Below are 14,452 nucleotides of genomic sequence, written 5' to 3' on the forward strand. Positions count from 1 at the left end.
CGGGCTAATTCATGATCCAGAGAAGTGCATATGTAAGCCAACTTAATTAGTTAAGTAATCTATTTATTTGGGCTTGGATATCTGTATTGATAAGTGTGGACTACAGTGTAGGCCTTAACCTATAGGCCCGTGATGGGAAGGGACTAGGGTTAACTATATGTTGGCTAGGTCCCCTCTGTAATCACTGATCTAATCTGGCTCCACAGCTTGGCGCCCCATTGAGAGTTGTGAAAGGGAGTGTGAGATACAGAGGAAGACCTAGTCACTTTCAGTCACTTGACTGTTACAAGATCCGGTGATGAAAACAAGAATCCTTATTCCGTTCATGATTTGTCAGGTACGCAATCTATCTCATTCTATTTGGTGTTCTATAATCATATATGGATTCCAATTTATGCTTACAATAACTTCAAACACAAAGTAAGAAATACTTAAATAACTACAAAGAAAAATTAGAACTTATTAAGACAATACCCAGCCCTGAATGATGCAACCTCAGGGATAATAGGATCCCAAAGAAGCTGGGTGTCATTCATCACATTTTGAATAACAACATCACATATACTTAAAAAACAAATTATACAACAATTAACAACTAACATTTAACAATTAACAAATTATAATAGCATAACAAACAACACAATAAATGGAAATCAGATCAAAGAAATCCACTAAGAGGAAAAAAATGTACCCCTAAATGACTTAATCTTAGCAAACTGCACAACAACAACTGGTAATCCAACCCCAGCATTGGAAACAAAATCCTTTACAATGTCGACATAATTACCAAACAGGGCACATCTCACTTGACCCCTGCAAACAAATAAATATCAAATATCAAATCAAATAATTATCAAACACAAATAAACAATGAACTATCATAACATGCAATCATATTACTTGTCATCAATGAAATCAAGCTCAATCTTCCTTGTAACGTTCCCAGATTTAACATACTGCCTTTCAGTTGAAACTGATGTAAGTAATCCAATAAAATATGAAGAACAAACATTGAAGGTTTTAGTAAGGACAAAATTCAGACAAAACACTTTCTAGCTAAAATAATAATAACCACAAAATATACCTATCAGAAAATCAGATTCACCCAAAGTTGCCGCAATATAAGCAGAATTCTTGAGTGTTAACCCAACAGTTGGGATTGAATCAAAGAAATCAGGCACCACAAGTGTCCTTGAATTGAATACTATCTTATGCTCATTATCAGAGGCACGAAATGCTCCAGAAATTTGAACAACACCAAAATAAGTGATCTTGTAAACCTCATCATCCATAAATTGACCTCTGAACTTAGGAATATAGTTCTTCTTAATGAAAACCTCAATTTTAACACCCTACACAACAAAACAACAATTAATATCTATTATCTACTACATACTACTACTACAAAGAACACAATACAACAAAACATTTGAACAAATAACAACGATAGTACAAACCTGTGAATCAATCAAGACAAGGTTAATGACATAAGGCTTTGAAGAATCACCAATAGGAAACATCTCCCACTGACGAAGAACACGAACCTTAATTTTCCATGTGTCTTTTCCAGGAAATAAACAACTCAGGGGATTGAACGGACCAGCAGTAAAGGCCATAATTAAGATTTAGACACAAGAGATATATCAGATATGAAGATATGTAGCAATGGAGCAAAAGCAATACCAAAATCAAACCAGGAAATGAGCAAGAACAACAAACATACCATACAACATCAGTATTTATAGACAAATACAAAGTGAGAACTCTAGGTCATTTCAAATTAAATAATTGGAAGGATGCCAGCAAGTAAATTGCTGGAACACTGCCAATACCAGTGACCTGACAAAATTTGCTTATAATTCTTCTCTTCTACTGACAAATCAAAGTCTCTTCTACTGACAAATCAAAGTTCTACTTCAACATTAAATTGTAACAATTATCATTTTGATCAAGTAAAAAAGCATGGATTCAACAAAAAAAAAATTAAAACAAACGAAATCTTGCATCAATCACAATCACTGGAAAACCCAAATCAAAGAAACTGACCTTCTCCTTCTGGAAACTATAACAACTACAATTAACCCCCAACTGCTCCCAAAAATCAGATGATATACAGTGAGAGAGCCTGCTAGCTATGACAATCTTTGTCGGAATCAAAGCGAAACCCACAGTCTTCACCTTCCACCAAACTAATCGCCAGCACAGAAGGTGAGATCATCGGAAGTACACAAACTGAAGAGCAAAAGGGCTCAACACACTGTTCTCCTTCATTACAGATGCATGCGATTAGGTAAAAGAAAGAAAAAAGGAAACGAAACACGCGATTAGGTCAGAAAGGGGAAAAATCGACATCGAAGGGGAAGCAATAGCACAACGAAGGTGAGAGACAACAAAAGAAACATGGGAGATATATTAGGGTGGGGCCAACAATCTGCTATAAACCAAAGGCCAAGATTGAATCAGAATAAACAAAACAATTTAAATAAACGGTCAGGATTGAAACCTTTCTTAGGAATAGTGATTCCAAGGGATTGTTTTAAGTAGTAGTAGATATCTCTTACCTATATAATATAATAATAGAGAAATTATAAAAATGTATGCATATAAAATTATAAATATTAGTTACAAAATTATTATATATATATTTTTTTGGCAAAATCATTATGTCTTTTTCTATAGGCTTTATCCTCAAATTAGTCCCTTTCTTTGTCTCGCCGTCTGATGTAAGTCCCTGACCGGAAAAATTTGTGGAATACGTCCCCATTTTTGCAAAACGTATGGAGCCAATCCTCGCCGGAGCCCGAGTGATAAAATGACATGGTGACTGTGTAAATGAAGCCTATGTGGAATTTTTTTTTAAAAAAAAAAACACATCATAAATTTTAATTTAATTAGCAAACATATAACTAATATAACAAATATAATCCTAAATCAATGAACAAAATCAATTCCCCAAATTAACCCTAAATCATCTTCATCTTCATAGAAATCATCTTCATCTTCCTATGTCCTTCATCTTAATCTCATCACCATCTCCAAGTATTAAATTCCCCAAACCCAAAACAAACCCAGAATCAACAACAAAAATCTAAATAATCAATCTTTCATCTTCACCTTCAACAAACCTAGCCACCATGAACCTCATTCATCAAGAGACCACACCCAAACCCAGCCAACAAAGCCGCAGAAGCTTGTGATGGACCCCAGCCACCATGAACCTCATTCATCAAGCTTGCTGACGAGGAGGAGGAGCAACAAAGAAGCCGCAGCAGCAGAAACCTCATTCATCAAATCCAAATCACAATTTTTGGTAAAATCCAACCCAAATTTCACACTCCTACCAGTAGTGTTGCCACCTCCCTTCGACTTCTTCTGCTCAACCGCGAACCCCAAATCGAACCCAGGCAGCCACATATTCAACCTTCGCAAATCGCAAATCTCCACCCCTCACCTTCGTCTTCTTCTTCTTCTCCATCACGGTGCAACAAAATGCACCGAGCCACCGCCTCCAACGCCACCCACACTGAGCCACCACCCCCAAAACCCAGAAAATTCCAAAACCCCAAAACACAAACCCATAAATGAACCACAAGCAACAACAGAACATATAGAGCCACCACACTGTGTCACCTCCCCGACCACCAACAATCCCCATAGAACCCCAAAACCCCAACCCAGATCTAGTCCACAGTGCCTCTTGTGGGTCTGGAATAAAGTAGAGATCCGAGAAGGCAAACGATGATGGCGGTGAAGCAAGATTCCTCAAGAAGACAGTAAAAGGAGGATCGATTGTTGCCATATAAGATCAGGGTTGAAGCCTGATCTGGGTTGAGGCAAGATTTGGATTGAAGCAAGGTGAAACAAGAAACATGGAAGCATGTCTGTGATATAAGATCTGTGGATGTAAGGTTGGAGAAGAAATGGATAAAAGCAGATTTTTTTTTTGAAACTGGCGAGATGAAGAAATTGACAATGGGAGGTGTTGGGTTGTGATTGTGAAAAATGAGCACAATTCAACCAAAACTTTTGGTCGATTGTTTTAATTTTTAGGGTTAGTTTGTTAATTATTTTGATTAATTAAATTTTAGGGTTAGTTTTGTTAATTGTTTTTATTTTTGTAAACAAAATAAAAATTTCTAATGTGTAATAACTTTTTTTTTATGACACGTCAGCTTCATTAACACAATCATCATGCCATTTCATCACTAGCCGGAGTCCCGAGGACTAAGACGTTTTGCAAAAATAAGGACGTATTCCACAAATTTTTCCGGTCAGGACTTACATCAGACGACGAGACAAAGACAAGGACTAATTTGAGGATTAAGCCTTTTCTATATTAACAATTGAAAATCTAAACTTGTCATAACCCTACCCCTAACTCATCAATACTGCAATACACAAAGAAAGATATCGAGGGCAGGGACAGTTTAGTAACTTCACGCTTAATGGAAGAAGCTAGGCTCGGCTCCTTTACAAACCTTGCCTTTATATAAGCCTTAGCTGCTTCTACAGACCATTCTGTTGCAAACTTTCAGTGGCTATCGACTCAGGTAAGAGCTCTAGGGTTCTTCTTCATCATCTCTTCTTCTCACTCCTTGCAATTCCTGCACGCTCTGTGTTTTCTTCAAATTCTCCATTATCGATATCCCCATAGCTCAACACTGATCTTTCTAGAACTCTTATCCTCTGTGGTTTTTCCGAGAATCTAGCTAGGGTTTAACCTTCTGCTGCGTAATTTGATTCCTCTTTTTTGCTATATTCACGATGCTTGTTCTGTGTTCGTTGGTTTGTGTTACACGCTCGATTTAGCCAATTCGCTTTTCGTTTTGAGTCTGTATTCAATGTTCACTTGCCGATCTGGTTTTTTTGATTTGGTGTGAAATTTTCGCTAATTGGTTTTTCAAAAGCACTGTTTCTTAAGGAATTTTCTGGGTTTACTTGAACATTGTCTGTGTACATTGGAATCTGGAAGAAAACTAGGTTGTGTGGTAGCACACTGATAGTAGTGTACCATCAGGCTCAAGTGCACAGTCAACCAAAGTTGGCTTTGACATGAATCAGAATGAAGTCTCTCGTAGTGACAGCGGTGATAGGATTTTGAAACATGTGGAAGATAAAGAAGAACAGGAGGATGAAGAGGGGGAAGAAGATGAAGATGCAGATTTTAATCCTTTTTTAAAGGGAACCTCTTCACACGAAGCATCTTCTAGTTTGAGCTCTGAAGTTGATGGCTTGGATGGTAATGTTGTCAATAGTGCGAGTGCGGAGTTGTCAAAGGAGAAAAACTGTGCTACTGTAGATTCTGAGCATGGTGAGGAGGAAATTGTTTTACAGTCACCAGGTATGATCTCTCAATCAGAGGCTAATCAGGAGAAGGACAATGGCTTGACTAGTTTGACTGATGGTAATGGTTTTAGGAGAGGGGAATTAAACAAAACAACGAAGCCCCGAAGCCCAGTAATTGACATAGATAGTGATGATGCTATCTGTAAGCGCACCAGAGCTCGTTATTCACTGGCAAGTTTTACTCTGGATGAACTTGAGACCTTTCTTCAAGAAACTGATGATGATGATGATATTCAGAATGCTGATGATGAGGAAGAGTATAAAAAATTTCTAGCAGCTGTATTACAGGATGGAGATGGTGATGGTCTTTCAACTCACGGAAATGAAAATCCTGATGATGAAGATGAGGATAATGATGCAGACTTTGAGATAGAGCTTGAAGAGTTACTGGAGAGTGATGGCGATGATAATGCAGTGGTAAAAACCCAAAAAGAGTATGATGGGTCTGGAAGACGGCCAGAGACCAGGCAAAATAAGCGCCGAAAGGTCTCTGCCCAAAGTGAGAGGAAACCATTAGGACAGTTCAAGAGGCCACTTCGCCCCATCTTACCTAATTGGCAAAATGAACCCCCAGCTTCAGGGAAAGATTTGATGCCTGAAGCTAATCCGAGCTTTCAATCTTCTGCTTCTGGAAATGCTCCTGTCAATGGGTTTACTCCCGCACAGATTGGCCAATTACACAGTTTGATACATGAGCATGTGCAACTTCTTATTCAGGTATTTTCTCTGTCGGTTCTTGATCCTCCCCAGAAACACACTGCTTCTCAAGTTCAAAGTTTGCTGTTTGAGATGCTTCACAAACGCGATGAAGTATTAGCTTCGAAGGGAATGCCATATCCCACTGTTTGCTTTACTCCATCTTTTGCTTGTACATCTGCGTCCAATGGAACCTCCAAATTTGTCCCAGGCCAATTGACCAAAGCATCTGCTTCTACACAAGATGTACAAAGTGTGTGCTTTTCTCAATCCAATCAGAGCTCCTCTGAAGATTTGAACAGGCAAAGAAGTTGTTTTCAAGACATTGAGAGTACTTTGCGGGTTCCTTCTGTACATTCTGTTCTAGATGTTTCTCCTCTTAATTTTGTAAGACGATATGTAAACGGCATTTATTCTGGTAGGTCATATTACAGATTTTATGGTTTCTTCATGCTTTTCCATTCTATAGTGGTTCACGAGCATGACTTTTGCATACTGAAGCATTGGTTTGAAATTCATTTTACAGCTTCCCAAGAGTTTCGAAAGCGATATATTGAATCTGGTTGTGAGTTTAGCTTTGAAAAGGAACCTCTCTTTCCTTCTTCTTCATCATTTACTGAAGCTAGCACCGGAGTTTCCAGTGGAACCATCCCTGGAGCAGTAAGGGCAGTCTCAACTTCGCCTGGTCAACAACAGCCTAAGAAAACATTGGCTGCCATGCTTGTTGAGAGTACCAAGCAGTCAAGTGCTTTAGTACCGAAGGAAGTGGCTAAGTTAACTCAAAGGTTTTTTTCGGACTTGTTCAATCCAGAATTATTCCCACATAAGCCTCCCCCACCAGCCGTTGTGAACAGGATACTTTTCACTGATTCAGAGGATGAGTAAGTTGCATATTCCTCCTCTTTCAGCTAACCAACTATATTAAATGATTTACTATGAAAATGCTTGATCCTTTTTTTTATGTGCCATTAATATTATCATTCATTACATATGTCCATGTTTACATTGGGGTATCTATGTAGGTATATAAGTAACCTGGAGGTCTAAAGTTTAAGCGAAAACTTTAGAAGAACTACCTATAGCCTAGACAGGTTTAAATTTTTTTTGACATACAGAATGCTTCTTAAATCTGCAAGTGTCCATGGCAGATGTAATATTGTACAGAATCTATAGGTTGTCTTCTACCCTAATAGTAATATCCCTGTAACGCAATCTGAGTTTGACCAATAATATCTCTTCTTAGTACAAGAGTTGGAGCCTGGAGGTAAAATGCCTCAGAATAAAATCTTTGAATTTCTATTTAAAACTTCCCTAAGGTCAATGTTTTTGCAACAGACCATGCCTGTTATTTCTGTAAGTGGCCACGACTCTTGGATGTAATGCTGTTGTGAGCTTAACTTTTAATGTTGTGCGTGTTAATTATCAAAGTTAAAATTAATTGATGTAGTTGTTGGATTAATGTGTCTGAGTGGACATGAACCTTAAAATTGGCAAGACTGTATTGGGATGTCCATCTTCTCTCGCTTGAATGAAAAACAGATTGTATTAACTATGATTGTTTTAGTACAACCAAAGCTTAATTTCTAGAAATTTCAGTTAAGAACTCAAGGTCTTATTTAATAAGATAAAGAAAAGCATAGAAAATCACGCTGTTATGTCTAGGAGTAGCAGACCGTGCTGCATTTAAATATGTTTTATGGTGGTTGAATGTATGTTGGCCACTTACAGAAATAACAGGCATATTCAAATGTATGTTTTATGGTGGTTGAATGTATGTTTGCAACAGACCGTGCTGCATTGCAACAGACCATGCCTGTTATTTCTGTAAGTGGCCAACATACAATCTCAAGCTAGTTGCAACTTTTCCATTTAGATGCATTGAAAATCTTGTGAACTGAAAAACAAACATAACAGAAGTTAGGTTTCATAAGGTGGCAAATTAATGCATATGTTTGGGTGTTCTTAAGTTGATGGAGTAGAGTGGTTCATAACGGAGTGGTTTGGAATTGGATGAAATTGAAAAGTGAAAAAAATATGTCTGTTCTTTGGAAGTTGTAATGATGAGAAGACGGGAAAAATCAGAAAAGAAATTCTGAAAGTGGGGAGAGGAAATACCTGAGAGAACCAGAAAAATAAACACAAATTGAATGAAGAAGAAGAAGCTCCTCACAGGAAAAGAAATGAGATGTAGGGCTGGACAAAATAGGAATTTCAAAGTGACGTGGGTTACACAAAAATAATATATTACTATTTCTAGATCACAAAAATGCCTTCCAGGTTACCATTTCCATGATGATTGTCATGCCGCCATAAATATTGTGGCCACCATTTTCTGCTATGCAAAGTCTGCTGCCGTTCTACCTTGGCCACTTATTAACAGCATGATGTCTGCCTGTCTGTCTTTCTTTAGCTTTGTGTTATCTGGAGCTTATACCTTTTTCTGATTCATCACCTTTCTTGCATATCGAGTCACTGTTCTCATCATAGTTGCCTTTGGTAGTCTGTATTTTTTGAGTTTATTACTACATTTATTTTCATTGCTGATGACAAATAGAGTTCACATCTCGTCCTTTTGATTTTATTGCAGATTACTTTCCTTAGGGATACTGGAATATAATACAGATTGGAAAGCAATTCAACAACGTTTTCTTCCCTGCAAGTCTAAACATCAGGTGACTACAATTCCCAACTAAATTTTTTAAGTACCTTTTTTTTGGGTAATTTGATTGTTAAAGCAGCTTCGTTTTATTTTTGTTACTATGTTTGTGATAAAGTGGATGGAGGGTATTTTTTGGCGTAGAAATGTGACATGTCTGTTAAGTTTCTTATGTGCTTTTCTTCCTTGAGAATTGAGACATTTTCGCAAATTTGTTAGCATTATCATTATCTTTTAATATAAAGGGATCAACATATGCTTGACTCACAGTTTTTATTTTTGTTATGATACAACATATAACGTAATAAATGTTTTGAAAATCAAATTGGTTATTGGACCAGTGAAAGCACTTGGTTACTGAAACGTAATGATTAGTTGAACAATTTAGCTCAGCAATTTCATATTTTCTTTATGATGGCCCAAGTTTTGTCGCTTGTCTAATATGATGCAGAATGGTCTGGTTACAGATTTTTGTCAGGCAGAAAAATCGGTCCTCTGCAAAAGCATCAGAGAATCCAATTAAGGTAATCTATATACTTAATCCTATATAATGAAATATCATTAATATATCTTTTCTTTTGTGTTTATTGCTGATGGATTAAAATTTAGAAATTGAAGTATATAAGAATATTGTTTGTGGTTGTTGTACCTCTCTTCTCTCTTACCCTCTGGTTATGGACATATAAATTAAAAAGTGGTGCTAAATCTGCTAATTCTTTATAAGTTTTATCCTACTTTTATTTATTTATTTACAACTGTTTTTTAAAATTTTGTACTGCTTCTAAATTACGTGTCAATTCTCTTTCCTTTTGTTTGAATTATAAATTCAAGTCAGAAAATGTAATATGTAACCTCCTAAGGATAGGATATTGAATTTTTTAAGACAAAAATAGACAATGATGGTGAGAAACTTCTTTCTATAGTTGTACAGATATAATGCATGGGGCAGCCAATGGGGGTTAGCTCACCTGGTTGATCTTTATGTTGTGGCAATTGCATGACTTGGGTTCAAATTTGATAAGAAACTTGAGAGAACCATGTCACAAAAGCTAGCCATTGTAGTTGGAGAGCCCAAAGCCTAATAAATCCCACATTAGAATCCCATGCTTCCAATATGGGACTCAAGTCCCATACCTTGCAATTGGATCCTAAAGTCCCACTACAGTCCACAGCCCAGACGCCCACGCGGGCCGGCTGTGCACTAGTCCCTTTGACTAGTCGCTGGCGAACACTGCAATGGTAGTGGCGTGAGTAAGGATCTGATACCAACTCATAAGAACATTGGGAGATCCATATCGCAAAAGCTATCCGTTGTAGTTTGAGAGCGCAAGGCCTTATAAACCCCACAATTGAAGCTCATACTTCTAGTGTGAGACCCAAGTTTTATACATTGCAAGTGGATCCTAACAAAATCCAAGAATTTCCTTCAGGTACACAAGTTGCGATTCCACCATAAATCTTCACTAATGTTGGTCGTTTACCTTAAACTTTTATTGTCAAAGGAAAAATGCTTGAGGCATAGTCAGTCCGAGATGTCAAGATCCAAAAACAACTTGCCTAAAAAATAAAAATTTATTGCTAAGTACTTCAAACATGAATCACTCAAATGTCGTAACATGTATATATGGTTATTGTGAAAAGCCAATTATGATGGACGTGAATCTTACCTATCTGATTTGTGGTTGGCAAAGCATGAAATGGAAGTCAAATTGTCTGAGTATTTGAAGTATGAATATTCATGGTAACGATATATGATTTATCATTCAAAGTCTCAAATATCAACCATTATCCAGATAAGACCTCATGTACTCAAAGTTTACAAGTCTAAATTGAAAAGTAATAAGATTTAAGTCATATAGTTTTCTCCTCTTTGGTTTTTTTTAACGGTGTAGAAAAATTGAAATAAAAAGTTTAATATAATATTGAAGTCCTTACGCTAGGCTGATTTCTCTATACAGGCAGTTCGGAGAATGAAAACCTCCCCATTGACTGCAGAGGAGATAGCATGCATTCAAGAGGTAATTTATTGAACAGTTTCTTGAATTTGAAAGTTTTCTGATAATGACATGCTGATGTATGGCAAAAATTATACAGGGACTTAAACACTACAAATTTGATTGGATGTCAGTATGGCAATTTATTGTTCCATACAGAGATCCAGCCTTGCTTCCACGCCAGTGGCGTGTTGCTTGTGGGACTCAAAAGTCATACAAGGTAGACGCATCAAAAAAAGATAAGCGAAGATCGTATGAATCAGAAAGAAGAAAGTTGAAGGCTGCCAGGTCAGCAAGTCGGCCAGCTATATCTGATAAAGAGGTTTGTGATTGTCTGAAATCTCAGTAGCCTAGCCTGTGTTCAAATTTATCTATTAGGCCTTTCCTGCATATTAGATATTATTGTGGTCATTTAAAATGTTTTTGTTAACTGTCTGAATGGCTTATGACGATTAACATACAGAAGCTCAATATACCGTTTAGTTAACCTTCATGCAATTTTATCTCATATAAATGCATTTCAGAAATTGATGTTGGCTTGCTTGTAAATATATGTTTCAAACATTTCTTATTTGTGTTGTGACACACATGTACAAAACAACCTCTCAAGTCTCACCTCTATGCTGGATTTATCAATCATTGTAGTGTGGATAAATGGGCCTATGGCTTAGTTTGACCACCTAGCTTATCTGGGCTTTCATAAAACTTGTTGAAGATTTGAATTCACAGATTTTGGATTTACTTTCATAGGCTTGTTTGGAATTTATTGCAGGATTGTGAGGCTGAAATTATGGGTTCTGAGAATTGCATGGATTATTCAGATGTTCCATATGTCCACCAGGCATTTTTAGCAGATTGGAGACCAGACACATCTGCTGGTACTTATTCTGAACACATTTCCTCTACATCTGGAGAAGGAAACCTTGCTCGTGATGCTGTTTCCCGAGAGAATATTCAATTTTACAGAGCTATTAATGATTATGGTTTAAGTGGAAAAGTTCAACATCAGAATTATCAACATGCATTTCCATTTACACCCAAGTTTCCCCAGCTTTTTCACACTACATCTGAGAGGAGTGGCACAAAAGGTGCTCCTTGTGCCGATAATCCTAAAAACTCTGTTTTTACCTCTAGCACCAATTACTATTATCGGCCCTATCGGTCTCGTAAGGTAAACAATGCTCACCTTGTGATATTAGCTCCAGACTTGCCCCCTGTAAATCTCCCTCCATCTGTTCGTGTAGTTTCTCAGACTGCTTTTAAAGGATTTCAGTGTGGAACATCTAAGATGTATCCTCCCGGAGGTAGTGTCACTGGTTGTAGAATAGATAACATTGCTTCTCAAATTCCTCATGGTGAGAAATATGGAACCGCTCATCCAGTTGAAGGTGCAGGACCTGTGCTGAATGGCAGTGTCACTGGTTCTCAAGTAGAAAGGTCTGGAACTGCTGAAGGTAGATCGACTGTAGCAGAAAAGAGCACTTGTTCTGAACTCCAAATGCATCCTCTCTTGTTCCAGGCCACTAATGAGGGCAACATCCCTTATTATCCATTGAAATTTAGTTCTGGCACTTCTAGTTCCTTCAGCTTTTTTTCAGGAAGCCAACCACAATTGAATCTCAGTCTCTTCCATAGTTCACAGAAACAAAGCTCCATTGATTGTGCTAGTAAGTCCTTGAGGTCAAAGAATTCCATGTTACGGTCAGCAGGCATTGATTTTCACCCACTGTTGCAGAAATTTAATGATACACAGTCACAAGCCTGTTCTGATGATATTCAGGCTGAATCCCTAGTTAATAGTGGTGTGCTAGCTACAGCCAATAGATCTTCTGGCCTTAATGACAAATCCAATGAACTTGACTTGGATATTCATCTAAGTTCTGTATCTAGAAATGGGAAATCTGTGAAAAGTAAACAGCTAGAGGTTCAAGATCCAATAGGGTCGAAGAAAACTGCATCAACTTGTGGAACAGCAATGAAATGTCAAGAGAATAGTGTTCCGTGTCGTCAGCAGGGTGTTGAGAATCCTACAACTAGCTGTTGTGAGCTTACTTCAAGCGCCCCTTTGGTTGTTCCTGATGATAACATCACCAGATATGACGTAGATGACGTAGGTGATCAGTCTCATCCTGGGATAGTGATGGAGCAAGAAGAGCTAAGTGATTCTGAGGAAGATATTGAAGAACATGTAGAGTTTGAGTGTGAGGAGATGGACGATTCTGAGGGAGAGGATGGTTCAGGCAGCGAAAACGCTCTCAAGGTTCAAAATAAGGTATTTAGTTTATCTTTTCAGTTAGCTTGTAGTGTGTGGAATTACAAATTCAATTCTGAGGAGAAATACATTTTGCAAATTTCAGTGATGGGGAAACATAACATAATTCTTCTCTTATATAATTTTAATTTTTTCACTCCAGTCTTCCAAAATGAAATAGAAACTGAATAATTTTTTTTTGAACTACCAGGGATTAATTTTTAGTATGAGCTTTCAACTTTTCATCAGATATTTTACAATATAGTCCATACTACTGAATGTGAAGCTAAATGGTAATTAATTATATCAGTCAATCAGTGGCAACACGGTGATCCTTATCTTAAGCAGGCAAATTTGAGATTTATTTTTTATCCTTATCAGGCTCTCAGCTCTACTGGCCGAGCCAAGTACTAAACTCAAAGGGCTAGAGCACATATACACCAAGGAAACTTCTATAGTTGTTTGACTTTTATCTAATTACTTAGGTTGGTTTAAACCTTCTTGTGCTCGGTAGTGGTTGGTCATTTTCTTTGCTTTATAGTCCTGTATTAAGCTAATATTCAGCATCCAATTATTCTTCTACGATGCTAATTCATATTGTCAGCTATTTTCTTAACTTCCTTTTTCTTCCCTTATAACCTTGTTTTTTAACTTGTTATTAGGAGGTCCCAAGGGACAATCCTGGCACTCAAGTTACAAATATTGCTACGCTAGATATGGGTCTGACTAGAGAGGGAAAGGATGGGAAAAATAAGAATTCATGGTTAAGTTTAGACTCAAGTTCAACAGATAATTTTGAATTCCCCAAGGCCATGCTTCAACGGGGGGCAGATACGATTGCGGAAGAAGATACTGCTTCCAGAAACTCCACAATTTGTAAAGCAGTCACAGAGGCGAGACATCCCATGCACATAGCACAACAGCGAAGCGCAGGTCCTCAAGCGAGTGTTGAAAAATCAAGCTATGATGTTAACCGTGAAGATGGTTGATTGGTGTGTTATGGCAACGTGAATGCAAATAGGATTGACTCCTGTTGATAGAGACTGTAATTAGAAAGGCGGTTGATTGATATACCATGCCACCATCTGAACTAACTGAACTTGTTTTTTTGTTGATCATGATAGTGGCTTAGGCACTACAGTGAAAATTTTGTACTATCACTGGCACGGGTTCAAGCCATCCTGTAAATATGTGCTCATTGGCAAGTGTTCAAGGGCTCATGATCACAGGAAATCTCGTACAAATCGTTTCTATTCTCTTTAGTTCATGGTGGAGCTTTTGAATTGTATAGAACTAAATTATTCACTATCCCAACAAGTAATACACAAAATAGAAGGCAAGAACTTATGGACAAGTCATCCATTGGATCTGCTTGCACTCCTTTTTTGGGTACTATTTTTGTAGAAAGTAATATTACTCGTTGCTGTTTATATTCTCAGCAAGTTCATTTGAAATAGTTCTGAAGCTGAAATAATTTGCAGTCATAATCGCAACAAGGCCTAGAGTTGG

The 14,452-nt window shown here is 37.4% G+C and overlaps 1 protein-coding gene across 1 annotated transcript; it reads left to right on the forward strand.

The window, feature by feature from the left end:
* The first annotated feature begins 4,521 nt into the window (after positions 1-4,521).
* Positions 4,522-14,335, forward strand: LOC130728742 (uncharacterized). The gene is made up of 8 exons (XM_057580303.1): positions 4,522-6,460; positions 6,569-6,923; positions 8,630-8,714; positions 9,166-9,222; positions 10,657-10,716; positions 10,793-11,014; positions 11,465-12,964; positions 13,606-14,335. The coding sequence occupies exons 1-8, from the start codon at positions 5,053-5,055 to the stop codon at positions 13,930-13,932; spliced, it is 4,014 nt and encodes a 1,337-aa protein (XP_057436286.1). The 5' UTR covers positions 4,522-5,052; the 3' UTR covers positions 13,933-14,335.
* The last annotated feature ends 117 nt before the right edge of the window (positions 14,336-14,452 follow it).

The sequence above is a fragment of the Lotus japonicus genome, chromosome 1, assembly GCF_012489685.1.
Source record: "Lotus japonicus ecotype B-129 chromosome 1, LjGifu_v1.2".
NCBI lineage: Eukaryota > Viridiplantae > Streptophyta > Magnoliopsida > Fabales > Fabaceae > Lotus > Lotus japonicus.

Excerpts from the sequence above, each read along its gene's own strand:
- LOC130728742 (XM_057580303.1), top strand. The coding sequence starts at position 5,053 with ATGAATCAGAATGAAGTCTCTCGTAGTGACAGCGGTGATAGGATTTTG. Across the intron at positions 11,015-11,464 it reads CAGCTATATCTGATAAAGAG|GATTGTGAGGCTGAAATTAT; the intron begins GTTTGTGATTGT and ends AATTTATTGCAG. Across the intron at positions 12,965-13,605 it reads CTCTCAAGGTTCAAAATAAG|GAGGTCCCAAGGGACAATCC; the intron begins GTATTTAGTTTA and ends ACTTGTTATTAG.